Source organism: Callionymus lyra, chromosome 2, assembly GCF_982586985.1.
Source record: "Callionymus lyra chromosome 2, fCalLyr1.hap1.1, whole genome shotgun sequence".
Lineage (NCBI taxonomy): Eukaryota > Metazoa > Chordata > Actinopteri > Syngnathiformes > Callionymidae > Callionymus > Callionymus lyra.
In genome coordinates, this window is record NC_141819.1 from 18,139,377 (window position 1) to 18,164,104 (window position 24,728).

The 24,728-nt window shown below is 39.2% G+C and overlaps 4 protein-coding genes across 5 annotated transcripts; all 4 read right to left on the reverse strand.

Moving 5' to 3' along the window:
• Positions 1-114: 114 nt before the first annotated feature.
• Positions 115-4,675, reverse strand: c2h19orf44 (chromosome 2 C19orf44 homolog). 2 transcript variants are annotated; one of them, XM_087783812.1, is made up of 10 exons: positions 4,312-4,675; positions 4,100-4,246; positions 3,911-4,011; positions 3,356-3,785; positions 2,211-2,496; positions 2,076-2,146; positions 1,644-2,007; positions 1,512-1,580; positions 676-842; positions 115-293 (listed from the first exon to the last, which is right to left on the reverse strand). In XM_087783812.1, exons 1-10 carry the CDS (start codon positions 4,426-4,428, stop codon positions 246-248), a joined length of 1,800 nt encoding a protein of 599 aa, XP_087639938.1. In that variant the 5' UTR covers positions 4,429-4,675; the 3' UTR covers positions 115-245. The 2 variants fall into 2 exon arrangements, with proteins under 2 accessions (XP_087639938.1, XP_087639937.1); XM_087783811.1 differs by having other exon boundaries at positions 2,211-2,517.
• Positions 4,676-5,593: 918 nt separating this feature from the next.
• Positions 5,594-8,695, reverse strand: cenpa (histone H3-like centromeric protein A). The gene is made up of 5 exons (XM_087782749.1): positions 8,589-8,695; positions 8,041-8,193; positions 6,964-7,088; positions 6,136-6,210; positions 5,594-5,979 (listed from the first exon to the last, which is right to left on the reverse strand). The coding sequence occupies exons 2-5, from the start codon at positions 8,174-8,176 to the stop codon at positions 5,848-5,850; spliced, it is 468 nt and encodes a 155-aa protein (XP_087638875.1). The 5' UTR covers positions 8,177-8,193; positions 8,589-8,695; the 3' UTR covers positions 5,594-5,847.
• Positions 8,696-9,404: 709 nt separating this feature from the next.
• psmb10 (proteasome 20S subunit beta 10) lies at positions 9,405-12,390 on the reverse strand. The gene is made up of 8 exons (XM_087782751.1): positions 12,233-12,390; positions 11,629-11,722; positions 11,283-11,380; positions 11,075-11,215; positions 10,889-11,004; positions 10,566-10,624; positions 9,705-9,856; positions 9,405-9,626 (listed from the first exon to the last, which is right to left on the reverse strand). Exons 1-8 carry the CDS (start codon positions 12,295-12,297, stop codon positions 9,515-9,517), a joined length of 837 nt encoding a protein of 278 aa, XP_087638877.1. The 5' UTR covers positions 12,298-12,390; the 3' UTR covers positions 9,405-9,514.
• A 672-nt stretch (positions 12,391-13,062) lies between these two features.
• Positions 13,063-24,683, reverse strand: polr1b (RNA polymerase I subunit B). Its single transcript, XM_087783815.1, has 15 exons — positions 24,475-24,683; positions 23,134-23,301; positions 22,793-22,939; positions 22,591-22,723; positions 21,587-21,723; positions 19,947-20,170; positions 19,701-19,872; positions 19,395-19,566; positions 19,039-19,320; positions 18,353-18,486; positions 18,104-18,274; positions 16,314-16,470; positions 16,058-16,254; positions 14,082-14,332; positions 13,063-14,010 (listed from the first exon to the last, which is right to left on the reverse strand). The coding sequence occupies exons 1-15, from the start codon at positions 24,649-24,651 to the stop codon at positions 13,128-13,130; spliced, it is 3,405 nt and encodes a 1,134-aa protein (XP_087639941.1). The 5' UTR covers positions 24,652-24,683; the 3' UTR covers positions 13,063-13,127.
• Between the last annotated feature and the right edge of the window lie 45 nt (positions 24,684-24,728).

Genomic DNA, 24,728 nt, shown 5'->3' on the forward strand with positions numbered 1-24,728 from the left:
TCTGTCAATCAATCTGTTTTTGGCAACAATAGTTTAATACTTTTAATGAACATTAGGCCAGCAGGCCCTGACATGGAACCCACAGGGCAAAAGGAAGAGGGGAAGGCCTAGAAACTGCTGAAGGAGAGACACGGAGGAGGAGATGAAGAGCATCAGCAGCAGTGGCAGGACCTGAGAAAGAAGGCCCAGAGACGAGTCCAGTGGAGGAGCATCATCGTGGCCTAAACCCTGACAGGGGTCCTCCGTTAGCTGTCCTGCATTGGCAGCTTCGATTGTCTGTGCTCGTGGATTAACTGTGGAGAAAAGGAAATAAAACGATAGTTGGTTCACTCAGCTGGACCCTTGAAACGACTTTGACTGGCAGTTCAAAAGTGCGCCCCCCTGTGTGAGCAAGATGCCATGACAAGGGAGCACGAAAAAAGGAAAGAAAATCTAACCAGAATAAAATATATAACATTAAGCACAGCCAGCTAACCATAGTGATAAAATGATGTTTTAAATACCTATTTTTTCTCAATTAAGAATAACAAAGAACGATATGTTTTTGAACTACTACTACAGTCAAATCTACACATTATTATTTAACAAAGATTACCACCTATTTATCTCAAAAAATGAGCTTCATCGTCAGGAACTAGTCCCTTTAAATTTGACCCCAAGATTTCTGTAACCCACCTTCATGGTGTCCTCCAGTGTGGTGTATCTGTAGTTTGGGGGTTCTAAACTCTGCATCAGGCCGGCATGAAGGCGGCGGTTGCGCTCAATGAAAGACCTCATCATGACCAGCTGCTGTTGGAACACATCATGTAAGGCTCTGCCGGCTGGATTGAAGGACTGGAGGGCTGAGGCAGACAAGAGACGTGGTCATCATCAGTAGCTCAAGAGTCTTCATTTTCATTCAAAAAGGAACTATGTTAACAGTACAAAACACAACACTAACACAGATTAATTATGATTTTCTGTGGATGAATCATATTGTGGAGGCAGAAATGTTGTCAGTTTACTGATGCTATAGGAGGGATGAAGGTGAACTTTTCTATCAAGTATAAGTTAACTTGATCTCATAGTTAATTATTTTTTAAGACACTAAACACAATGTCCATTGTTGCTTTTAGAGTCTAAGATTTCAGATTTTCAATTATAAAAGAAACACAACATACAGACAGATATAAATACTATAATAATAATAAAATAAGATAAAATTTGCCATATTTGTAACAGTTAATCTGATGGTTTTATACTCTAAAAATGTAAATAAACCAAAAATCTGCCTCTCACCCCTTTAATGAAATTAGCGGTAAAATATGAATTAAGGTTTTTTTACACACAGATATTTGAGTTTTTCAACAATGATTTTATATATTTTCACCTTCATTCAGCAAACGCAACAATTTGTCATAATTGAAGAGTTAAATGCATACGTTCAGGAAACATTATTTCAGTAGGAGAGGATGTTAGTAATAATATATTTGGTCAAACTTTGAATGCAAGTAGATGTTTGATGAGCTCACCGTGCACATTGTGAGCAGTTATTGGAGTGATGTTGACCATGTGCTCAACAGAAGTGGCTGCAGCCAGACCTGCAGGAACAAAGTCAGGTTAAACAGAGAATCTATTAGACAAGAGACGTGAGAAACACTCACCTGCTGACCATGATGCTGACCAGGGCTCCGGCTGTGTTTGTACCGCTGCCTCCTTGAAGAGCTTTTCGCTGAACGTGCAGCTGCTGTGTGAAGGTCTGGACTCCGAGTTTGAACTGAAGGACGAGGACACCGGGCTGTGACCAGAGACGTGTGAGCCTCTACTGGTCTCAGAGTGAGTTTTTAAGGAGACGTCGTCTTCATCCAGTGTCGTCTCCTTCTGGAGCTCCTCTTCTATTTCTTCTGGCACGTGATCAGAAGTGACTTGGCTGGCGATGGTTTGCGTTTCGCTCTCAAAGTCACTGCCATAATAAACGTCCTCCACGTCATGGTCGGGAGATTTGAGGACAGAGTTGTCCAGGTGGTTCTTGAGGGCAACAACAACCATGAAATTCATAATATCCTCTTAAATCCTTCTTCTTATATTCATCTCACCTGCAGCACGAGACTCTCTGGGGCCGCAGGAACAAGTTGATCAACTCCCATCACTTTTACATGGTAGAGAGCTTCGATAAAAGAATCATCCGTTACTGACATGGATCTACTTTCACATAATCACGTTTGACTCACAGCTAGAGGAGGCGCTTCTTTCGCTCGGCTCAGCAGGAAACAGCTCATCCAACGAGGTCACGTCTTCCTGGGCCGACACGGACGAGGGAGATCGTTGCGGGACGTCAGTTATGGGAGGAGAGGGAGTCCGGGAAGCAGTCGAGGGACTGAAGTGGGCGTGAGGTTGGCCGGTGAAGCGAAACGGGGAGTTGCGGAGAGGAGGAGGAGGAGGAGCAGGTGATGGAGAGGATTTGTTGAAGGATGCTGGAGAGGATTCCAACGACGGAGCTTTTGGAATCTCACTCTTCTGTTTTGGAATCTCACTCTTCTGTTTTGGAAAAAAAAGCTTATTTATATGGAAGTATATCAGTTCCATCAGAATATTGCATTGTTGAATTTTACATTTTAAATGTGGATTTTTTTTTTTACAGAAATAAGGTAAGGTAAGGTAAGGTAAAACTCTATTGATCCCTCAGGAGGTCTCCTTCGGGAAATTGTTTTTTACCAATAGCCAGCAGTTTTTCATAAACAATAAAAAATTATACATAAAAAAAAAATAATAATAAGAAGAACATAAAGAGGAAGAACAAGATGACACAATCTAAGTCTAAAGATAAAAACAAAGAACATATGTTCTATAGAACATATATATATAACATAACATATATAAAGATATATATAAAACATATATAGAACTATCCTAATTAATAGAACATATGACAATAACACATAAATGTTGTTGTTCAAGCATTGGTAATTTTCTTTTGACTGATGGCATTAAATAATTTATTTTTTAACTATATACAATTGATTTTGTATTTTTTAAATAATTCGATTTTTAGTTTTTTAATTTAGTAGCCTTAAATTCAGGGTTGTCTGGTGGCAACAGTTTTTATGTTAAATTTAAAAGGCTATCAATGATAAATAATTTAATTTACAAAATAAATTCTGTATTTTTGAATTAACATAATTATAAAATCAACATCATATATCAACAAAAAATTCAAGGATCAACATTTGATACATTCCCGTTATTGCATTGTTTTTTTGAATATTTAAAGTCTATTTTCACGACTTGTTGTGACTTGTTGGAAATGTTCCTACACAAAAAATGCAACTTTTGTGTAATATATCAACAGAGGGAGAGGGAAAGAGCGACACAGTACCTGTTCTACTTTCCTCACGGATGAGTGCCCGGACAAGCTGTTGTCACTCGACTCCAAAGAGTTGCCGAGCAGTTTCCTAATGTCCTCTTCATCACTCTCCAGGCTCACGTGGTAGTTCAGTCCTGCTGGGTCTTCACCAGGTTCCTCCTCAGCACCATGAGTTCTTGGTTTGTAACCAGTAGCTCCAGCAGACGTGAAATCAGCAGCAGCCACGGTCGCCGTTTTTTTAATGAAGCGGTTCTTTGTTTCTTTAATTGCTTCGGACGCGACGGGCAGTTCTGCTGGTGCGAGTCCCATATCAGAGTCCTGACCGTGTACAGGTGCTCGCTCCTGGCTTCTCTTCTCCCCGGCTGTCTTTCGGATCTCAAAACGTCTCTCAATTTGAGCAAGTCTTCTCAAAGCAGCAGTCTGAGAGCTCAGCTGCGCAGAACTGTTCAGAACAAGACAAATATAAGTGCCTTGCTCAAGAGCAACAGTTGTTTTTGAGAAAGCATTGACATAGATTGACATAGATTTGGTCTCATCTTGAAAGGTTTAATTATGACATAAGTCTACCTGGGCTCAGCTTGACTCTTGACAGGAAATGACGTAGTGCTCTTTGCTGCTTGTGGTTTCTTTAAAAACCTGCTTCCAACTCCTACAACAGTGGCTGGTTCCTAAATAAGAGAGGAGAACTTACAATTGATTGAAGACAAAAGAGGACCACCATCGTGTAGACATGGCTGAATAGTTGTTTTTTTTTACCCCTCTTTCTTCTGTCTTTCCAGCATCAGCAGAAACCCTCAGTTCTGGTTCAGAGGCCAGACTGACGGAGGAGAGGTCACTCAGATCTGAAAACACCTGTCTGTCCTTAAAAGAAGGTCTGCTGGTCACACTGGACACTGCTGGAACCTAAGATGTAAATAAATGAATTAGAATAAAAAAGATGACGCGGATAAGAACAACCAGACGCTCACCGTTTTTACAGGAGCTTTAACTGGGGAAGACTTCACGACTACATCGCTGCGCCCCCTGCTGGAGAGCAGAGCTTCTGCTCGGTCCAGAGCGCTGCTGCGCCCGCTTCTCTGCCACATCTTTCAAAGCGACCTGAAGCCAAACACTACTGCCTGATGGCGATTTACTTGGAATTATTTTGTTTATTTCTCTCGAAGTTCATCGATATCACGGAATATTATGATTCAAAAATGTCGCGACAACATCCTGATACTATTTTCTTCAGCCGCTACACGGAAGGCTAGTGTTTATTCTCTTCTCTGTTGACTTACTCTGAAAATCACTTCGATATCGAAAAATATTTACTATTTTTCTTTGGAGCGTCCACCGTCGCCATAGAAGTTTAGCGTCTTCTTCTGCTGCAGCAGGCGATTTGCTTTACCACTCACTGCTGCCACCCACTGTCGGATAGTGAGAATACAGCCAAAATGGTCATTCATTTATGATCGTCCAGAGTGAAATTTATATTTTAAATTGTATGTATTAGCATATGAAGGTAGATTTGTTTTATTATACAATAATAAAAGTTACTTAAAATATTTCCAAACTGTTATCTTTGATTGAAGTTATCTTAATTAAGGGTAGGAGGTTCGTCTTGCTTATAAAATCCCCAAATAAGCTTAAATTAATTGAAGTCTTTTCAAATCAAAGTGAAAACAGTTTTGAAGTAATCATTTTTTTCGATTGAAGTCTTTCTTTTTTTGATTAAAGTAAAAAACAAATGTGATTGAATAAATAAACGAACCTACCTTCAGTTCAGTTTATTTTAAAAGAACAATGTGCAGTTACATTAAAAAGATTGCTGCACCAGATTTAGCAAAATGCTACTTTACATCTTCGTATTAACATAGCCCTTGTTTTTTAAAAAAAGAAAGAAAAAAAACACGACGACAAAATATCTAATATCTATCTCCTTGCATGTGGTTTTGTTGTAAACTTTGAATAATGAACCCACTTATTTAATAAACATATTTTTCTCTTTTAAACCTAATTTTAGTTAGAAGTTAAACTTTTTAAATGTTGTTAGTTCTGCATTCAATCAATTTTTTTTTAACATTCTTTCCATATTTTTTCAAGACAAAATAATTGAAGATTGATGAAATAAAGTATGATCCACTTGATCATCTGGGAAAAAATTAAATATGTCCTAATGTTTGCTTTATCAGAAAAATAAATCAGTTTGTTCTTTAACTACATAATAAAAAAAACAATAAACAAAATTGTACCTGGTGACTCATTTTCTTTTTAATATACGTTCATTGAAACTCAAACTGGTATCACAACAGTTTATTTTTTAAAATGTTTAAAACAGTGGTTAAAAAAAAACAAGTTTATGTACAGTGACATTGCGAACTAGGACATTAGGTTCATGTTAAACAACATCAATATATTCCCAAGCAAATAAGTGAAATAAATTGAAACTACAAGATATAGCGATGATAAATGATTAAAAAAAAAAAAATACAGAAAAATGATATATACATAGAGCGTCTTCAAAGTCACCAGAGATCATCGGCTCCTCTGATCCGTCTGGCCAGCTGGATGTCTCTTGGGAACAAAGTGACTCTTTTTGCATGGATGGCGCACAGGTTTGCGTCAGAAAACAAGCACACTAGGAAAGCCTCGGCAGCCTAAAGGACAGGAAAAACACGTAAAAATGCTTTAGATTTAAGAATTTAAATACTTCTAACATATAATTCCTGGAAAGAGCATCAGAGATGGCATCGTGAGAAGATGGAGAAACAAGTATTGGGTGGATGTTTGTTCATTTTTTAATTCATTCTTACCTCCTGCAGAGCCAGTAACGCGTATACTTGCCACTTCAAAGGTTGTCCTGCGTAATTCTGACATATCTCCCGCACCTAAAACAACAATAGCACCATTCGACAAATCTGTTAATGTTCAACTTTTTATTACACTCAAAAGAAAGACGTTACAATAGATAAAGAAAGTATTTAATCTGACGTATATCAGTTTCGGGAATAAGGACATGAGCAACCTTCCAACTTTTTAATACTTCCAAGATCTTATTTAGGAACCATTTCTGCCCCTTGGTATGATCCTTTTCAAAATAATCTTTGAAGCCACAGGGAGGGAAATCAATGCAAATGTGAATTTAAGAGTGTGCTCAGGGGGTTCAGTATAAATTAAATTGTTGTGCATACAGATAAGAAGATTATGGATCACTTCAGAGTAATCAATGTGTAATTTGTTACACAGGTTCGGTGCATATTGACTAAATACAAACACAGGGTTTGATGAAACACAGAGTCAGGGTTCCAGGAAGCATTAATATCAGAGTGTCAAAGCTTTAATAATAAATCAATTTTCCTCATATTCATTCATTCATTCATTCTTTCATTGCAGTGGTTTGAGAAGAATACATAAGAATCACTGATCATGTGTAGAAAGGAAATAATGAGGTTCCAAGAACTTCCAAGAATGGTTTCTTCGCTGCTTTATTTTGGCTCTAAGCATTCCATAAGACCAGGTCAGATATTATTAACGGCAATAACATCTAAAACAAAGTTTGTGTGACAGCATCTTAAAAGAAACAGCCACTGGTACGGTTAATGTACGATGACGATGAGAAATTAAGAACACAATTGACTCACCAGTCGAGCGAAAGGTAGTTTTCTTAGCAATAGATCTGTGCTCTTCTGATATTTTCTTATTTCCTGCAAGGCTTTTGTCCCCGGTCGAAACCTTCTTTTGCGGGTCGGAGCTTGTGACGCTGCAGCTGAACAGAGGTGAGAGTGAAGATTTAGGACATACCTGACTGTATTCATGCGGCCCTCAAGAGGTCAGAGTAGAACATAGACATTATTTCCGACAAATTACAATTTAATATTGCGTTTCTTATTGTATTAACTCTAAAAAAAAAAAATTGTTTCTGATTTCTTTGTTTTTACTTTCATGAAAAATGTCTTGCCCATGGAAATTATTGACATCATATTTAAGGTAAGGTAAGGTAGAACTTTATTGATTTTGAAATTGTTTTTTTTCCAATAGCCACAGCAAATACAGCAATTTTTCATAAAGAATAAATCAAAATAAAATAAGAACAAGAACAAAGAGAAATAAAGAAAAGAACAAGATGATACAATCTAAGTCTAAAGATAAAGAACATAGATCAAATAAAAATAAAAAAGACAAAGGATACAGACTAACATAGAACAGAACATCATTATACTTTTACTCCACTCCTGCCCCTGTTTTTACTATTTACGTATTTAGACGTATTTAGAGGAATAGGTCATTTCCCCATCAGTTTCTTTTACATTAAAGGTTTATAAAAGTGTTATGAATAGGTTTATTTTATGCTGATATGTCTTTCTTTACTATTCTTACTTGCTTTGTTTTTTCTCCAAAGTTTTTCTGTCATATTTTATCTATTCGCTCCTTTCCTTTGGATTGACGGCCCCTCACAACAGTCACAGTATAGGATGTGGGGCCGTAGAGGAAATTTAATTGCCCAACCCTTGATTTAGGGGGACATAAGAAATGAAGAGGATGTGACCCCGGTCTAGAAAAGCGCTCTAGAAATAACCATTACTTACTTACTTACATTGAGGGAATGAAAGCCTGACAAGCTACACTTTCAAAATCATGTTTGTTGCAGAATTGTTAGAATAATCTTCATCCTTTCCACGACCAGCCTTAAAGTGGCTCTTGAGACGCAACATACGAACTTCTTGAGGCATCAACGCCACTCTGTCGATGTCCGGCAGAAGTAGAAGGACCAGCTTCTGGAGAAGACAGGGGTCGTCGCTGCTGGGGTCGACGTTTAGGGGTCGTGGCTTTTCTCTTGCTGGTGTTGTGTCTCATCTTAGAACCTCCAACGTCTGACGAGGGGAAAGTGGAAGGAAGACAGATGTATATGATGTGCACAGAGAACGACACACAGGGTCGAAACAAGGGTCTATATTATATAATATAACGGGTGCTAATGGCTACAGTATGAAGAAACAGCAAACATTGAACTCCTGTTGTGTTATCAGTTTTATCTTTCCCTTTAAAGTATATACTTTATTGAATATTGTTTTGATTGTTTAAGCGCTTTGTGACCCTGGTCTGGAAAAGCGCTATACAAATAAAAATTACTTACTTACTTACTTACATTTTAACGTGACTGTCGATTTCCTTAAGCATAAATACGATAAAAAAAATAAACGTATCGTGTACATTTAAAACAATGAAATGTAAAGTCGAAAATAGTGAACATTCTCAATAAACATACCTTCGAGTTGTATAAGCGCTGGATCTTTAAAGAAAAAGTTAAAAAGCACTTTCTTGTTGTTTTGAAAATCGCTTCTGGAAGAACTGACCAATCAGCGCGCACGACGTAGTTGGCGTGGTGGAAGCGTTCGGTTTGTTCTACAAGAGGTGCCACATGGGCGGAATGTCCTCGATGGTTGTATGGGATTCCTAAAACGGCGGTGTCTTTTCAATGAACCAAGCGCGTCCAAGAAAACGGAAGAGCATTATTTACAATACACACTTTACGCTACATTTACGCACATTAAAAAACAATAGTAATTTGTGAAATATTATGATTATTATATATTATAAACACTGTTAATTATTTGGAACACGTTTTTATCACAAAATGAAATGTATTCGTTGTCAATATTAATAGGAAATATCTTTCGTGAGGATACTTCACAATGCGGAAGCTCCTTATCTTAATATAATTATTATTAACATTTAAAAAAAATCTTGAAAGACCGTTCATTTAATTGTTTTTCTCTCTCAAATGGATCTAATGTGTAAGAATGTAACTGCTAAAAAACGAAGTCTGAGTATATTAATATGTATTACTGTAAACAAGAGGTTCGAACAATACTAAAGTACTAAATACCAATATATCCTTAAGATGAGTAGTCTGTATGTACCATAATAGTCATAAAAAAAACTTTAATCACTCGATTTAGTCTTTTATATATTCCCTAGAATAACCTGCTATAGTTAATCACAATTGTACAATAAATGAATGTGTGCATTCAGATATTTTACCTTAAATAGCAAAATAAAGACAAAGAAAGATACCCTAGTGTTGAAAGATACCCTTTTGTTTTTATTATACCACGACTAATTGAAATAGAAAAACACATTTTGTAGAGTTGGAGGTTCTCTGGATTTCATTTGTGCAGCATTAGATGGATGTTAGTGAGTATCCATGGTCTGAACAGACTCGTCCACCACAGCCAGTGGTAGTTGAGTGACAGTTTTGGTGAGGACACCGGTGGTCCCGGGCTTGTACCTGTACTCTCCCTCCCTAAAAAATACAAAAGCAGATGTGATTTGAAAATACTTTCCATACTCTTCACAGTGATCTCCATGAGTGGCGGCTGACCTCTGGCCCCGGACTGCGGGCTTGTCGTACCCACGCAGGTACTTGGCGCCGGCGTCAGTGATCACACACAGGTCCACGTTGCTGCCTGATCCCAGGTCGCAGAAGATCCCAGCGGTGATGGCGTCACTCACCAGCTGCTTGGCTTCCTCCAGCTGGAGTCAGAACAATTCAGTGTTGGATTAAAGGGACTTCAACATTTGTTTTATTTCTCTTTTTTGGCTTTCAAAAAACATGTTTTAACAATAATAATTATATATTTCAATAAAGTGTGTGTGAAATAGAAATAAATTGTTTATTTTAAATTACAATTTACATGAAAATATTCATGGCCTTCATTCTTGTGTTGCTATTAGACTTCAAGCCACTAGTTGGCAGCAGTTATTATGTCTCTCTACTCAGCTGAAGGAAAAATTAAATTCCTGAGGACGAGAAGATACAGTGGACTCCAGCAGCTTTTAAAACTGATGTTTGGACATATTTCAAAACAATGAAACCAGAGTCAAGAGTCATGTGGTCTGTAAATTCTGACAACGCTAGAGACAAGTACTCGACAATACTACAAATATAGTATATGCTTGTTCCTACAGTATTAGCCCCTGTATTCTGATGCATATTGTATGGCGGATTCTTGGAACGCACCCCTATTTCTAATTACATCACTCATTTATTTCCAATAGTACATGATCTGCAGGACCAATACTAATCTGATTTAAATAGAGTAGATATATGAACTTTATTAATCCCTCTGGACTAAGGGGTGTCTCAAAGAACTCAAAGTTAAACCCATAGAAGAAAAAACCTTTTAATTGTAAGTATTTACTCAAATAAATTGATTAAAAAACAAATTCTCGTCATTCTGACCTCCATGTTTGGTTTGAATCTGTCCTCAAACACAGAGATGGCTGCAGCTGCTCCTGAACCTAAAGAAGAAAACATGCAGACAAACATCTCTCATGCAGCCCTGTAATTGTTATTGTTAGTATTATCATGTTTAAATCCTTCTTTTCATTTGTTTGAGTATTAATTTATTGTTTAAAATAAAATATGCCTTCTATGTAAAATTTTTACACTGAAAAAAGTGAAGCTTATTTAGCTTTATTCTATTACGAGCCCTGAAGAAAATATCATTTTGAAGGGGAAGGTTCTTCACATGTTACTGCTTGGAAACAAGGACAACAATGTACCCATGCTGAGGAAGGGCAGCTTGTCCCAGGAGCCGTGAGGATAGACACTGTACAGGTGCGCTCCGGTCACATCCACACCTCCCACGATCAGGGACGACCCCACCTGACCCTTGTACCTGGAAAAACACCCCGATATAATCAACATCCCAAAAAATCTCTTGCATTAACCTTCTCGATCCTTCTCACCTGAACAGCATTTGTTTGAGCTGTCGGGTCACCATGGCGACGAGAGGTGGGCGCCCTGTGTTGAGCGTGTGCAGCTCGACGTTGGACTTCAAGATCTGCGTGGTGACCTCAGCGTCCGCCGCCACCCCGGCACCACAGCAGCTGTCACATGTGGGCGACGTCACTTGTTAAGATTTCTGGTCGTCCAACCAGGTCTGGTTCTACTCACTAGATTTTGGGGGCAATATAGTGGATCTTCATGCAGTTTTTGTCAGCCACAACCATGTCGTCTGTCGCCCTCGTGTCCGCCCCCAGGATCACCCCATCCTGTGAGGACACAGAGAAACATTTGATCCTCCATATCAACAGCCCTGTGGAAGATTTCAACCATATTATGACATAAGGAGAAGTGTTGTAATGGATCTGTTCTCATCAATCACTCCTAGCTTTGGGATCAGTCGGGTTAATGGATACGACAGTTAAGATCTCATACGAGCCAAAAGAACAACAAACAAATCATAATCATGATCTGATCTGACACTGACTGACAGACACATCGATACTTGTCCTTGTACCTTGTAAACGATGGCAGCAATAGTTGTCCCCGTCTTCCTGGCACTGGGAGCCTTGTAACCAGACTCGGACAAACTTGACTCCAGCACGGCATTTCTGAAACATAAAGAAAAAAAAACTTTATTTCAGCATCTGTATTTGTGCACTTATTCTTTTGTTGTATTAACTTTGACGCAGAATTTGTGACTCTGAGGGTGTTGCCATGTTATCTATCTATCTATCTATCTATCTATCTATCTTTCTATCTCTTAGTGTAAAGACAGTTGGCTAAAGTCAGCATGAAGATTTGTGTTCATTGTCCACTGTATCATATTTATTCGAGATAAAAAAAACAACAAAGGAAGTTAATATTAGGAATAAATAGCGATAGAAAATGAGAGAAAATAATTAGAAGTCTACATAAATTAACTTGGTTTAGCAAATCAGACTCTTATCAACAGCATGTTAAAACTTGCCTTGACCTTGATTTCAACCGAGTGATTGTTGAAATAATATTAAAAGGTGTAAAAATGTTTGAAAACACTTTGATATCAAATCAGTAAGCTAGATATCCTTTTTAAACTGCCACAAACATTAAGGAAAAGACTTCCTGGTCGGCCCACTCACCTGCGGCTGTTTTCGAAGCAAAAGCCCCCCCTCTGCTCTTCAGTGGTCTTGAAGTTGTGCAGCATCTCGACTGCTGCTCACGAATGAAGCTTTAGTAGGAGAAGCTGAAGTGAAATGGAGCTCGTGCTTGTACTCTTTCAGCTCGACTTAAGATTTTTACTTTTACTTTCACTTTTAAAGCCCAGTGACGTGAAGAGGTGGTTGGCTTATTTTTTTCTTTTAAACACACCAAAAAACCCTTTGCTCATAAAATCTGATATCTAAGGATTTTTTTTTTAAATAGGTCTAACAAATAGATAAGATAAAATATACTGACTTTAATTTAGGTCAGGAAAAAAAATTAACAACATTTAAATAAGAAATATCTAATCATCTGATGCAATATGAACCATTAGGAACAAACGGTACAAATCAAATATGATTTGAAAGCCTAATTATATATATATATATATATATATATATATATATATACTTTTATTTTTGTAAAAAGAAAAAAAGAAAAAAAAAAAAATCGATGCACTGTTGTTGAATATTGAAACAGTATCTTGGTCATCATCAGAATGTAACTATATTTTCTCACACTAGTATTTAAGCCAAGGTGATATATTTACCGTTTTTTTTTTTTTAAATGTCAAGACTTCTTTTCCAAATATGCCATTTAATAAAGCTTTTTAAAACTTTTTTTGTAACAATACACATTCATACGTTTTCACAAATGTATTTACATTTTTTCAAGCATTACAATAATGAAAAAGCTTAAATTATATTAACATATTTAATGGAAAAATATCAATTAAAGATTAAAATGAGTTTATGGAAGTACAGAAATTATTGATTACACAGCGTTGATTTTTATTGGCGCCCATCACACGTTTTTCTTTCCACGTTCTCATGATCACTTCACCTCTAGTTTGACCCTGATGTTCATGGCAGCTAGTTCTGCGACAAAGTAGCGAAACACAAACGGGACAGAAATTGAGTCGATGGAGTCGCTCTTGTCACACAGGGAGCAGAAAGTCCTGCGGTGTCGCATGGAGGACCAGTAGGGGGCAGGCTTCTCCAGCAGTGGGGAGAGAAGGCTGCCGCAGTCCACGCACACCTGAGCCACCGAGCGGTCCGAGCAGTTGAACAGACGGTCGTGGAGGAGGAAAGAACTGCCGTGAGCCAACAAAGCGTCACGTTCCATCTCCCCGAAGCGGATCCCTCCCTGGATGTTCCTCCCACCGACCGGCTGGTTGGTCACCCTGTCCCTCGACCCCGTGGTCCGCACCTGGAACTTGTCGGAGACCATGTGACGCAAGCGCTGGTAATAAACCACGCCGATGAAGATGTCCGCCTCCAGCTCCAGGCCGCTCATGCCGCTGTAGAGACGCTCGGTGCCGTAGTAGTTGTACCCGGCGGAGCGCAGCATCTCCCCGAAGTACTCCAGAGCCGAGTTCTCCTCGGAGAAGGTGAAGGGCGTGGCGTCGTGACTCAGGCCGTGCAGAGCGCCGGACTTGCCCGCCATGCTCTCGATCAGCATCCCGATGGTCATGCGAGAAGGGAAGCCGTGGGGGTTGAACAGGATGTCCGGACTCATCCCGCTCTCCGAGAAGGGCATGTCTTCGGCGGGCCACAGGCGACTCAGGATGCCCTTCTGGCCGTGACGACTGGCGAACTTGTCGCCGATGGTGGGGTTCCGGGGCACACGCACGGTGATGCAGATGCGTTTCAAATGCCCGGTGCCGGTGTCGTTGCCGCAGATCTTTATGTTGTCCACCACACACGACTCTTGGTCTCTGGAAGGGAAGAAAACGTTTTTGAAATCAAGTTGAATCTGAGTTGTTTCCATAAAAGAATGAAAGACTACTTGTAGTAGACGACGGAACTCTGCCCGGTGTTGAGGTTGATGTAGCTGTAGAACGGGTCTTTGTACGCGATCTTTGAACCGATGAAAGGAAGTCCGTCTGAATCCAGTTTTCCCTTCACCTGGGGGTCGTCTGAACTGCCACCAAACACCACCATGTCTTCTCCTTTGACTTTCTCTGCTAGGTCCACCAGCACGGTCTTGTAAATGCAGCCGTGAGCGAAGCCCCTCTCCCACGACGACTTGTTGACTATCTGTTCAGAAAAAAAAGATGAATTTATATAAATAAAAAATTAATGTCGAGAGTAAAAAAAAGTTTTAACTAAAACCAGCGGATGAACTTAGAATATGACCCTGAAAACATACAACATTTAAATTTCATGATATTCTGCGGACCTTCATTCATTCTCAGATGGTTAAGGAATTAAGATTATCACTTTTACTTTTTTTATTTATAAAGCTCTGGTTATATAGTTAATATGAAGCAGTTTAAAAAAAAAATGGAGATAAAAATGGCCAGAAACTGATAAACTACACAAAAATAAAATGATGAAACATTAAAACAAAAACAAAAAAATCTAAATTATTCAAGTTATTAAGAAAAAAACAAAACTAAAAGACGGTCTCCACAAGTATTAACCTCAAGCACATAAAACACGCACACCACACAGACACCCACAAAGTACCAAAGTACAAATCAGCTCAGGAAACAGATCAAAAGCGGTAGATTGCAGAGACCCGGAGGAAGGATAGACACACATTACAGACATTAAATATTAGAAGGCGGAACAGTAGAGTGCAGCACATTTGGTGATTATAAATGAACTTTAGAGTTAAGCACGGTCATGGCTTTCAGATAAAAACTGTTCCTTTTGGGAGGTCTGGGTGGGAAGGGTCCCTTAGAATCTTTTAAGCCACACTAAGGCAGCGAGATCTACACAGTTCTTCCAAGGTGGGGAGTGAACAGACAATGATTTTTGGAGGGCTTTCCGGTCAACTTCTGTGCAGCTGGTAAACCACACACAGACACAGATGGATCTTTTAAAGCCTGTTAGATAAACACATGTTATACAAGTTGATGATTTAGGAAATCATTCTAATAATTCTGATTACTGAAACAGAAACATTATGTTCTTCTAAACTAGGCATTACAAGATGCTGAGAGGAGATCACTGAACAAACTACTGTCCATCATGGAAGATGATCATCCTCTGAACACTGTCATCAGTGAGCAGAGAAGCAGAATGAGTGCACGAATGCTCCTTCCCAGGTGCAAAACAAATAGACTCAGGGACTCATTCATTCCTCGGGCTATTAAATTGTACAATTCTGAGTTCGGGGGCAGGAGTGGAGTAAAAGTATCTGGATGTTCTGTTCTATGTTAGTATTTGTATCCTTTGACTTTGTTATTTTTCTTTGATCTATGTTCTTTATCTTTAGACTTAGATTGTATCATCTTGTTCTTTCTCTTTATTTCTCTTTGTTCTTGTTCTTATTATATTTTGATTATTTTTTATGAACAATTGCTGTATTTGCTGTGGCTATTGGAGTTGAAGTTCTACCTACCTTACCATACCATATGGACACTAAATAGATTACATTTGAAATGGTAACTTGCACAAAAAAAAAGAAGCAGATTCTAAAGAAGTTCTAAAATTACAGAAAGCCTTGTCAGCGGCCCAGTCTTAATTAAGTTTGAGACCCATTGAGAGATATTTTAGCCATAAAGCCAAACAGCAGTGTGAGAGCATTCATGAGACTTGGATTTCTCTTTCACTCGGCACAGATCAGCTTTCACATTCGTGCCAACATGTAGATAATAACTGATGATATCACGCTCAACAATTGAACATGCAGTCGTCTCCACCACAACGATAGTTTCTTCGTAAACACACATTAAAAAATTAATGTACTGTAATGAAGTATTGCTGAAGACGTTTTCCGTGCTTTACGACAGTGTTTGAGGAAGACAAACCTACCATGGCGTCTTCCATATCGTAGCCTGTGTAGGAAATAACTGCCACGATTGCGTTGGTACCACTTGGGTAGTTGTCCAGGTTGTAGTGGTCGTACATGTAGGGTCGGACCAGGGGGCTCTGAGGGGTCTGGAGGCGGTACAGCTTGTTATCGGAGCGATCCATGAACGCCTGCAGTGGGAAGCCCATCGTCTGTTTACCTGAACACACACAAGAGTGTTAGACATTCTTGAGTCGACTTTAGAGAGCCTTAACGTACCCATCTGGCACTGGTACATGTTCCTGGGACTCTGGTTATGGTCCGAGTACGGGATGAAGTTGGCGACCACGCTGAGCATGCTGTGAGGAAAGAGCTCCTGGTGCGTGGTCACATCTGGCTGGATCTCGGACTCCTGGACGCCCACGTTGAGGTAGAGCTGCAACACGAACACGTTGTTATTCATCCAACCCACGATGCAACACTAGAGGCGTGTCTCAGAGATCGGATTCTGGCGATACCATATGTACCACGATGCATATACAATATGATATAATGAGATTAGGAAAGGGTACCCAGATTTGAGAGTAGGCGATTTTCCATGGCGTAATGAGTAGCAGCGAGTTCCTTGAATCACAAAGTTTACATGGCTCTACTTTAAAATGCAATTCACACTACACTAAGTGTACTTAGTTACATGTACTTTGTCACAGAAAAATAAAATAATTTACAATTACAGCCTGAGAAATATCTGTGTGTCCAGGCTCATCTGCTCATTCAGAGCAAGCCAAGAGGACACAGTCGGTGAGGAACAGGCTTGGATCTTGCCCGAGAAAGTTGACATGTTGGTGTTCTTGAAGAGGAGTTTACAACTAAACTAAATAATAAAATAAATAGTGTCATTACCCTCGATTTCTCGATTCACTCAGATGTTTTTTTCTTATTTTATATACTAATGAAACTAGGGTTGTCACAAGAACCAATACTTTGGTACTTAAAATACAGCGACATCGGCTCTCTTTGGTACCGTTGTAGGTACAAATTCTGTCCCCCCCACTTCCTACGTGATGACGTCACACGCGGCATATGCGAACGTCTCTTTAAAATATTTTTTATGGGTTAAAGAAACGTCAACAGAATGTTTCCATGATACTTTGTACCACACATAAAACATTTATATTGACAAAAAGACGATCTTCGTCAACATAATCACTTTCCGTTCTTTCATTTCCTGGTCTGACGACACATGTGACTTTGAGACCAACGGAAGGGTCCGCGCTACATGTGACGAAGCCGCTGATTGGCTGAAGCGGTTTTACTACTTTAATAATAACGCACAACTGTACGATGCAATACAAACATTCGAGTTCCGAAATAATTCGCTTTTCAAATAAAAAAAATGTTAGAATATTCCTCTTTCAATAACTTGTCTGTAGTTCGGATCATAAACACCTCAGTAATTTAGGTTTCATTTCGATTTTTTTTTTTAAATCAATTAAATCAATTACAGTATTATGTTTAGAGAACAAATCTCAATAATATGAAAATTAGAAAATGTTTATTGCCAGTAGTGTTAAAAAAAACACGTTTTTTTTTTTGTATTGCATACATTATACAAATGGAACAAATAAAAATAAAAGGACTCGTTCAATAAAGTGGGCATATGTACATTTAATAATTGATTTAATTAAGTAAGCACCAAATACGCATGTTCCTGGAGGAACCGCCAGGGGGCAGTATACGCGTGCGTGCACTCTGCTGAGTGTCTTTTCACAAACTTTTTTCTGAGTGATCAAAAATCAAACTGAGCGATTAAATGTCACTTTTCACGAGACAGAATTATGTATGTTAACACGTGACGTTCCCCCCAGTGGAATGTGTCAAACAAGTACTTTGTAACTCAAGGAACTCGCTGCTACTGACATCATCACGTATTTAAGCGTGTCTAAGCGAGCCATGGAACATCGCCTACTCTACACCTGCTCACAAGGTAGGTTGGTACCCAAAAAGTACCGAACTTCAGTACGAATCCTTAATCACAATAATCGACTGTAAATATAAAATATAGATACCTGCTCAAAGGTGCCAATCATCTCCTGCATCCCCAGAGACAGGTTGTAAACCGGTCGCACCATACGACATGGCGTAGTGGAGAGGAACAGACACGGGTACATGCTGGCTTTGCCGGTCTTGGGGACCAGAACTATCTCAGTCCACGGAGGGATCTTGTTTTTTTGCAACACCTAGAGAGCGGATCATAACAAATGTACATTAAAGAAAACAAGTTCAAACTTTGCTGTTTGCAGTTTTGTTTTTTTTACCTTCAACCTGCGCAGTGAGTCCACCACGACGGGGGCCAACTCTGCCTCCAGCCAACCCACGAAAGCCCCATCAAGGACGACTTGGTAGCAGTCTGAGAAGTCCTGACCTGAACTACAGTCCACTGGCGTGACTCCTGAGAGACGTACATGTAGTTCAGTGCAACAACTATCACTATACATTCAGACACCTTGCTTCTTCTCTCAAACAGCCTGAAGGCTAAAACACATTTGTACATGATACATTATAGAAATACTCTACTTTCTCCTTCACCAGGTCTGGTTCTGCTCAAGGTTTCTTCCCGTTAAAGGAAAGATTTTTCTCGCCAATGTTGCTCATTGTGATCGACTTGGACCCATTTTTTTTTTATGTAAGTAAGTAAGTAAGTAATATTTATTTATATAGCGCTTTTCGAGACCAGGGTCACAAAGCGCTTAAACAATCAAAACAATACTCAAAAAAGTACATACTTTAAAGATCAAGATAATACTCAGAACAACACAGGAGTTCGAGAAATTCAAGGAAAAGCCTGAACAAATAGAAACGTCTTAAGATGTTTCTTACTGACACCAGAAAATGTCTTGAGATAACTCGTGATTTGACACTAAAAGAAGATTAAACTGAAGGAATCGACATCAAGTAAATCAAGTAACCTACAATCTTAAATGTATTTTAGTCAAGTTCTTACCGAGGGAGCACAGGAGGGCAGGCAGAGATGTGGTGGGAGAGCTCTTCGCCACGATTTCACAACAGGCCGTCATGTGGTTCATGAGGCCACATGGTTCTCCGTCCGGGGTGTGCACCGGGCACAGGAAGCCCCAGGACTCTGGCAGGAGTTTGCGGACCGAGGTGGTTCTCATCTGGGCGAAGGCCGCTCCTCTGTGCACGACGCGGAAGTGCGACAAGTATCTGATGAAGTTGAGCTTGTCGGCGACGACGCACAAGCCGGTGGTCTGCAGCATGCCAAGACCTGAGACGTGGAGGAGGAGCAGGGGTCACTAAACCATCCACCCTTCAGTCCACATCCATTGTGGGTCCACCTACCAGTCTTGGACGAGAGGTTTCCAGTAGCCAGAAGAAATTCAAATGGATTCGTCAGCTCTGAGCCCATGCTGAAGATCTTTAGGATGGATTCAGAGCTCCAACTGATGCTCGCCATTTTGATCCTTTTTTCCAGGGACAACTTAAGGGACCCCAACCAGGTGGCCATCCTCTCCTACGAGGAAGCAAGACGAGGGTTATCGGAAGCATATCAAGAAGAGCGAAGCTACTGTAGATGAACTGATGAAGAAGATCCTGCAGATTACATTCAAAACCTTTGAAAGTCTCACATGTTTGTCGTAGACCAACCTTGAGGAACATGAGGTACAGCTGACCAGGAGTGAGCACCTCCTGACACATGATGCTGTCGGGGTTCTCCTCCGAACAATCCTGCTTAGCAAACGTGTAGAGCTTCCGGGTCATGAGACACAACATGTGAAACTTTTCCATGTTTGTCTTCAGGTGGATGCAGAGGCACTCACTGGGCACAGAAAATAAATGTAACTCCATCGTTTACAGTTCACAGTGATGATGTTTAGAAAGTTGAAAACATACTCAAGCAGGAAGTTTGCACAGTCCTCATTCGTGTACCACTCTGGGAGGGTCATCTTGACCCGGAAGCGCTCTCCTAGGAACCCCAGCACCTTGTTGCGGGTGGTGCAGCCCTCCTCCACGACGGTGCGCAGCATCTCAGTGATGCACCTCTTGAAGAAGGAGTTGTCTTCTATGCCTTTGATCAACTCCTGGTGGATCTGGAAGTCTGTCAGATCCACCAGAGCCTGGGAGCCAAACACACGTTTTAGGTCTGGATTAATGGGATTACATGTTTTATCAAGTTCAAGGCTGCACAGACATCACAGTATTACCGGTCACATGATAGTATCATGATACAAGATACAAGGGTAACGGTGCGATATATTGCAATACCATAGGAACAAGGATATATTGTAGTATTGTTCTGAACTTTACTACGGTGTTGCCGAATTTACAGACCACATGATTCTCGACAAAGTCTCAACTGCTTTCAAAACCAAAATATATCTTAACAATCAGCTTTAAAAGCAGCTTGAGTTGACAGTATCCTCTTGTCCTCAGTTATCGCTCAGATCTGAAGGGGTTTCATTGATCCTTTACCTGCGGGGATGTAATGACTGCTGCCATCTAGCGGCTAGGAGATTAATTGCAACACCAAAATGAACAGTCATTTCATTTTTATCACACACACTTAATGAAACATGAAAAATAAATTTGAAACAGAAAATTGATACAGTGGTGACAACCTAAAAAAAAGGGATATATTACTATATCAATGTTATCTCTGTGTTTTAGCAAAATAACTGGTTTAGTTTTCTATTAGTGATTGCGCTGTGCTTTTATCATGGCATTTGGAAAAAGTCTATCTCGACTTAACTATGCATAGAATCAAATGATTAATACCCCCAACTCCCATCATGCAACACTACAACAACTCCAAATACTCTGCTGCATTTCAGGGGTGTCAAATAACCAAAGACCTCAGTGAACGATCCAGAAAGAGCTTCAATCTAAGTGAGTTGAAATCATTCTTCAATGGTGAAGATCTGATGGTTATTCTACTTTTTGTCAATTTTGAAAGTAGTGTTTTATTGTTTTTTTCATTTACTTTTAATTTAACACATGAAGATCTTCAGTGGAGTTGGAGTGCATGAACGCTCCTCCCCAGATGCAACACTAATAGACTCAGGGACTCATTAATTCCTCGTGTTATTAGACTTTATAATTCGGTTCGAATCTGAAGGCAGGAGTGAAAGGATTATGTTTTCTATTCTATGTTAATCTCTATATCCTTTTTCCTTTTCTTTGTGTTATTTCCTTATGATCCATGTTCTTTACACCTGCACTTTGTCTTCACTTGCACTTTGTTCTTTTATGCGCACGTTGTTCTTGTTTTTATGAAACTTGCTGTAACATCCAGAGATATGAATAAAGTCTATCTCTCTATCTATGCATCCATCTAAATATCAACAAAGCAATTCAAATAAATCCTCATGCTGTGATGGCAGTCGTTCATGAGTTGCATTTATATTATTTTGACACCATCAATCATTAATAATTAATAACATCCTTGATCCCAGAAGAGGGGAGAATTCAAATATCTCTCTGTAGCAGCCCAGAACACTACATTAAAAAATCATTAGCCGACGTTGATTACACACCTTGAGTGCATAGCCCAGCGGGAGGAAGAAAAGCTCCTTCTGATAGATGAAGTTCAACATGACGGTGCCGTTGTCAAGATAATGGAGGTTCATGTTGACTGCAGAGTGCTCATCCTTCACGCAGCGCATAGAGATACCTGCAGGAGGACATGCTTTGTGTGAGGACAGTTTTATGCTCGTTTTAGAGGCAGTTTCTGAAAAATACAATACATGCTGACACGTTTGGAACTAGTACCCTGACCATCATAAAATGATGGTTATGGAATATTAAGCGCACACACTTAAACCTTCTTAACAACAGACGTTGAAATAAAGTTGAAACATTGCCTGGACAACACCTTAACTGACACACCAGTGGTTTTATGTCATCATGTGATACTCTTTTAGTATTGTCTGGTGGCACTATAATACAACCATTTTTATAATTATTTACTTTAGAATGTACTTTTTAAATTATTGTAATAATAATTAAAACTTTATACTTAAAAAAAGAAAATCCATTCCTTTGAAAAAACATCAGAATAATTAAATTTAACTATTAAATAAAAATGAATTAAACCTTTCAATATATCAATTATTAAATGAAATTACTGTATATAAAAAAATAAGCAACATTTTAAATTTATTTAAAAAAAAAAGGTTGACATTTTGAAAGTTTAAAGGTTTGGAAAAAAACAACAAAAGAACATTTGAAATGTTAAATTCAACCATTCAATATTTAAACGGCACTTCTGAGCTTCTTTTATTTTAAAAACTACATTTCTCTAGGGACAGAAGCTATTTGAAACTACTAGAAGGCTAATGAACACACAGTATTCATGCTTTCAAAGAAGCTTCACCAACACTGATCACATATATATTCTAATGACAACAAGTCTGTTTAGAAGGTTATTTGTTTTGAAAGATAATTTCTAAAACAATCTTATTAAACTCATACAAGTCAAGTTAGATAAAAAAAAATACACCTCACTCTCATTCATTAAATAATAAGATAATAATCTTACCATACTGAGTGTAACCTTGACCCCTGGACTTCCACTTAGGTCTGGACATGGCGATTGGAAAGTTTCTCCTCGGCATGATCAGCATACGGATGACTTTCTCGATCCCGTTGACAATGAAGTAACCGCCCATTTCCTGTTCGGAGTCATCTGATCAATAAGAACTCAAGGTAACAAGTCATAATAGTGAAGATCAAAAACTCACCTCAGCCTCCTCGTGATGTTCAACCAGATTTTTCGGGGACATTCCATGCAGGTTACACAGCTTGGACTTCACCATAATGGGGATCAGGCCCAAGGATTGCTTTATGATACCTTTGGGGACTCCATTGACTGACCAACTGACATCGGCCTGCGAAGAAATCCACCAAATTAAATGTTTATTTGAGCACAGAAAGTACGGTTGGATAACTAACAGTTTAATATCAGATTAATAACCTGTATTTAGCTTTTTAAACTCAAAACTGAGGGGAAAAAAAAGCAACTTGAAGTTAATCTTCACTTGTGCGTTTGGAATTTCTAACAAAATTGAGATCTGCTCCTTACCACAACCCTTCCTCTGTAGGTGCATCTTCTTCCTCGACACTCCGCTGGAAACACTTTCATCTCCGTGCAAAACGTTCCTTTGGCAACAACCGGGTTGTGGATGACGGCGTCCACGAAAGTGAGCGTGATTCTCTCATTCATGTGCGTGAACTCTAAAGGTGGGATCGCCTGAACAAAATGACAGCCATGATGAGAAACAAGTCATCTCGGTTACTAGAAAGTACAGTGAGAAACTAGTTAACATTTCAGTAAACAAAAAGTTTCTGTTTCTGATAAAACCAAACAATAGCAACAGAAAATACTAAAATAAATTACAGTAGTACAGTTAATTAAGTAAGTAGGTAAGTCATTTATATTTAAAGAGCGCTTTTCTAGACCAGGGTCACAAAGCCCTTAAACAATAAAAAAAATATATATACTTAAAGGTCAAGATAACACAGAGAAAAACACAGAAGTTCCAGAAAATCAAGGAAAAGCCTGAGCAAATAAAAAAGTCTTAAGATGTTTTTTTAAGGAGTCAGTAGATCATCATACACAGAGAGAGAAGAAGATCGTTCCAAAGCTTAGGAGCAACAGTCTGGAAGGATTTCTCTCCTCTGGTCCTGAACCGTGTTCAGGAACCATCAGTAGATTCTGATCCACAGACCTCAGAGCCCGAGCTGGGGTGTAAGGCTGGATCAGATCACTGATGTAAGGAGGAGTCTGACCATGAATAGATCTGGAAGTAAGAACCAGAATTTTAAAGTTGATCCTGAAAGAAACTGGCAGCCAGTGAAGAGTTTTAAGGATCGGAGAAATGTGAGTTCTTCTACTAGAGCCGGTCAGATTTCTCGCTGCAGAGTTTTGTATCAAATGGAGGCGAGACAGATCCTTCTTGTTAAGACATGAAAACAAACTGTTACAATAGTCTAAACAAGAAGACACAAACTCATGGATTATAAGATCCAGATCATGTTGTGACAACATTCTCCTAAGTTTAGAGATTTTCCTCAGTTGAAGGAAACTGTTTCTGGTCAGTTTTCTGCAGTGTTGAACTAGAGACATGTCTTTGTCAAATACAACACCCAGGTTTCTCAGGCTCAGTTTGACAGACTGACCTAAGTCAAGTACTGACTCAACACTGGAACCTTATCGTCAGGAGCAATAACCAGAGTTTAGTTTTGTCCACATTTAGCTTCAAATTAGTATTAAATTATGTAGTTTATCTCATGAAATAAAAATGTTTTCCACTTATTATCAACACATCTAAAGTTGGACTTGACAGTGGTTTTAATTAGAAGTATTGGTTTCTATTCTTAGATTGAATTTAAAACATGTTGTCCCGGTAGTTTGAAGACTGACCTGCACAGCTTTGCTCAGTCCGTCTATCAGCGCCTCGTCAAAGGACTCGATGTGTACTTTCGTCAGGTCCTGCACCGGTGCATGCTGGGTGTCTTTCAAGCGGCCGAACCCGCTGTCAGTCAGATTCTTTAAACTGGGAGCTTTTGGGATATCGGTCCATTTGGATTTGAAGTCCATGTTGTCACTTCCAGGAGATACACATGCGCTTGTTTACCACATGGAGTTACAGGAAGTCAAACTCTTGCGACGCAGGA

What these genes read in the sequence shown, in the direction of transcription:
- c2h19orf44 (XM_087783811.1), bottom strand. Translation starts at nt 4,428, where the DNA reads ATGTGGCAGAGAAGCGGGCGCAGCAGCGCTCTGGACCGAGCAGAAGCT. An exon ending in CCGTGAGGAAAGTAGAACAG is followed by an intron (nt 2,518 to 3,355) that starts GTACTGTGTCGC and finishes TTTCCAAAACAG; the next exon opens with AAGAGTGAGATTCCAAAACA. An exon ending in AAGAAGCGCCTCCTCTAGCT is followed by an intron (nt 2,147 to 2,210) that starts GTGAGTCAAACG and finishes CTTTTATCGAAG; the next exon opens with CTCTCTACCATGTAAAAGTG.
- cenpa (XM_087782749.1), bottom strand. Translation starts at nt 8,176, where the DNA reads ATGAGACACAACACCAGCAAGAGAAAAGCCACGACCCCTAAACGTCGA. An exon ending in TGGCGTTGATGCCTCAAGAA is followed by an intron (nt 7,089 to 8,040) that starts GTTCGTATGTTG and finishes ACCTCTGTTCAG; the next exon opens with CTGCAGCGTCACAAGCTCCG. An exon ending in AACTACCTTTCGCTCGACTG is followed by an intron (nt 6,211 to 6,963) that starts GTGAGTCAATTG and finishes TTGTTGTTTTAG; the next exon opens with GTGCGGGAGATATGTCAGAA.
- psmb10 (XM_087782751.1), bottom strand. Translation starts at nt 12,297, where the DNA reads ATGCTGCACAACTTCAAGACCACTGAAGAGCAGAGGGGGGGCTTTTGC. An exon ending in TTGCTGCCATCGTTTACAAG is followed by an intron (nt 11,381 to 11,628) that starts GTACAAGGACAA and finishes GTGTCCTCACAG; the next exon opens with GATGGGGTGATCCTGGGGGC. An exon ending in GATTCAAACCAAACATGGAG is followed by an intron (nt 9,857 to 10,565) that starts GTCAGAATGACG and finishes TTCTGACTCCAG; the next exon opens with CTGGAGGAAGCCAAGCAGCT.
- polr1b (XM_087783815.1), bottom strand. Translation starts at nt 24,651, where the DNA reads ATGGACTTCAAATCCAAATGGACCGATATCCCAAAAGCTCCCAGTTTA. An exon ending in GACTGAGCAAAGCTGTGCAG is followed by an intron (nt 23,302 to 24,474) that starts GTCAGTCTTCAA and finishes CATTTTGTTCAG; the next exon opens with GCGATCCCACCTTTAGAGTT. An exon ending in TCAAGGTTACACTCAGTATG is followed by an intron (nt 21,724 to 22,590) that starts GTAAGATTATTA and finishes GTCCTCCTGCAG; the next exon opens with GTATCTCTATGCGCTGCGTG.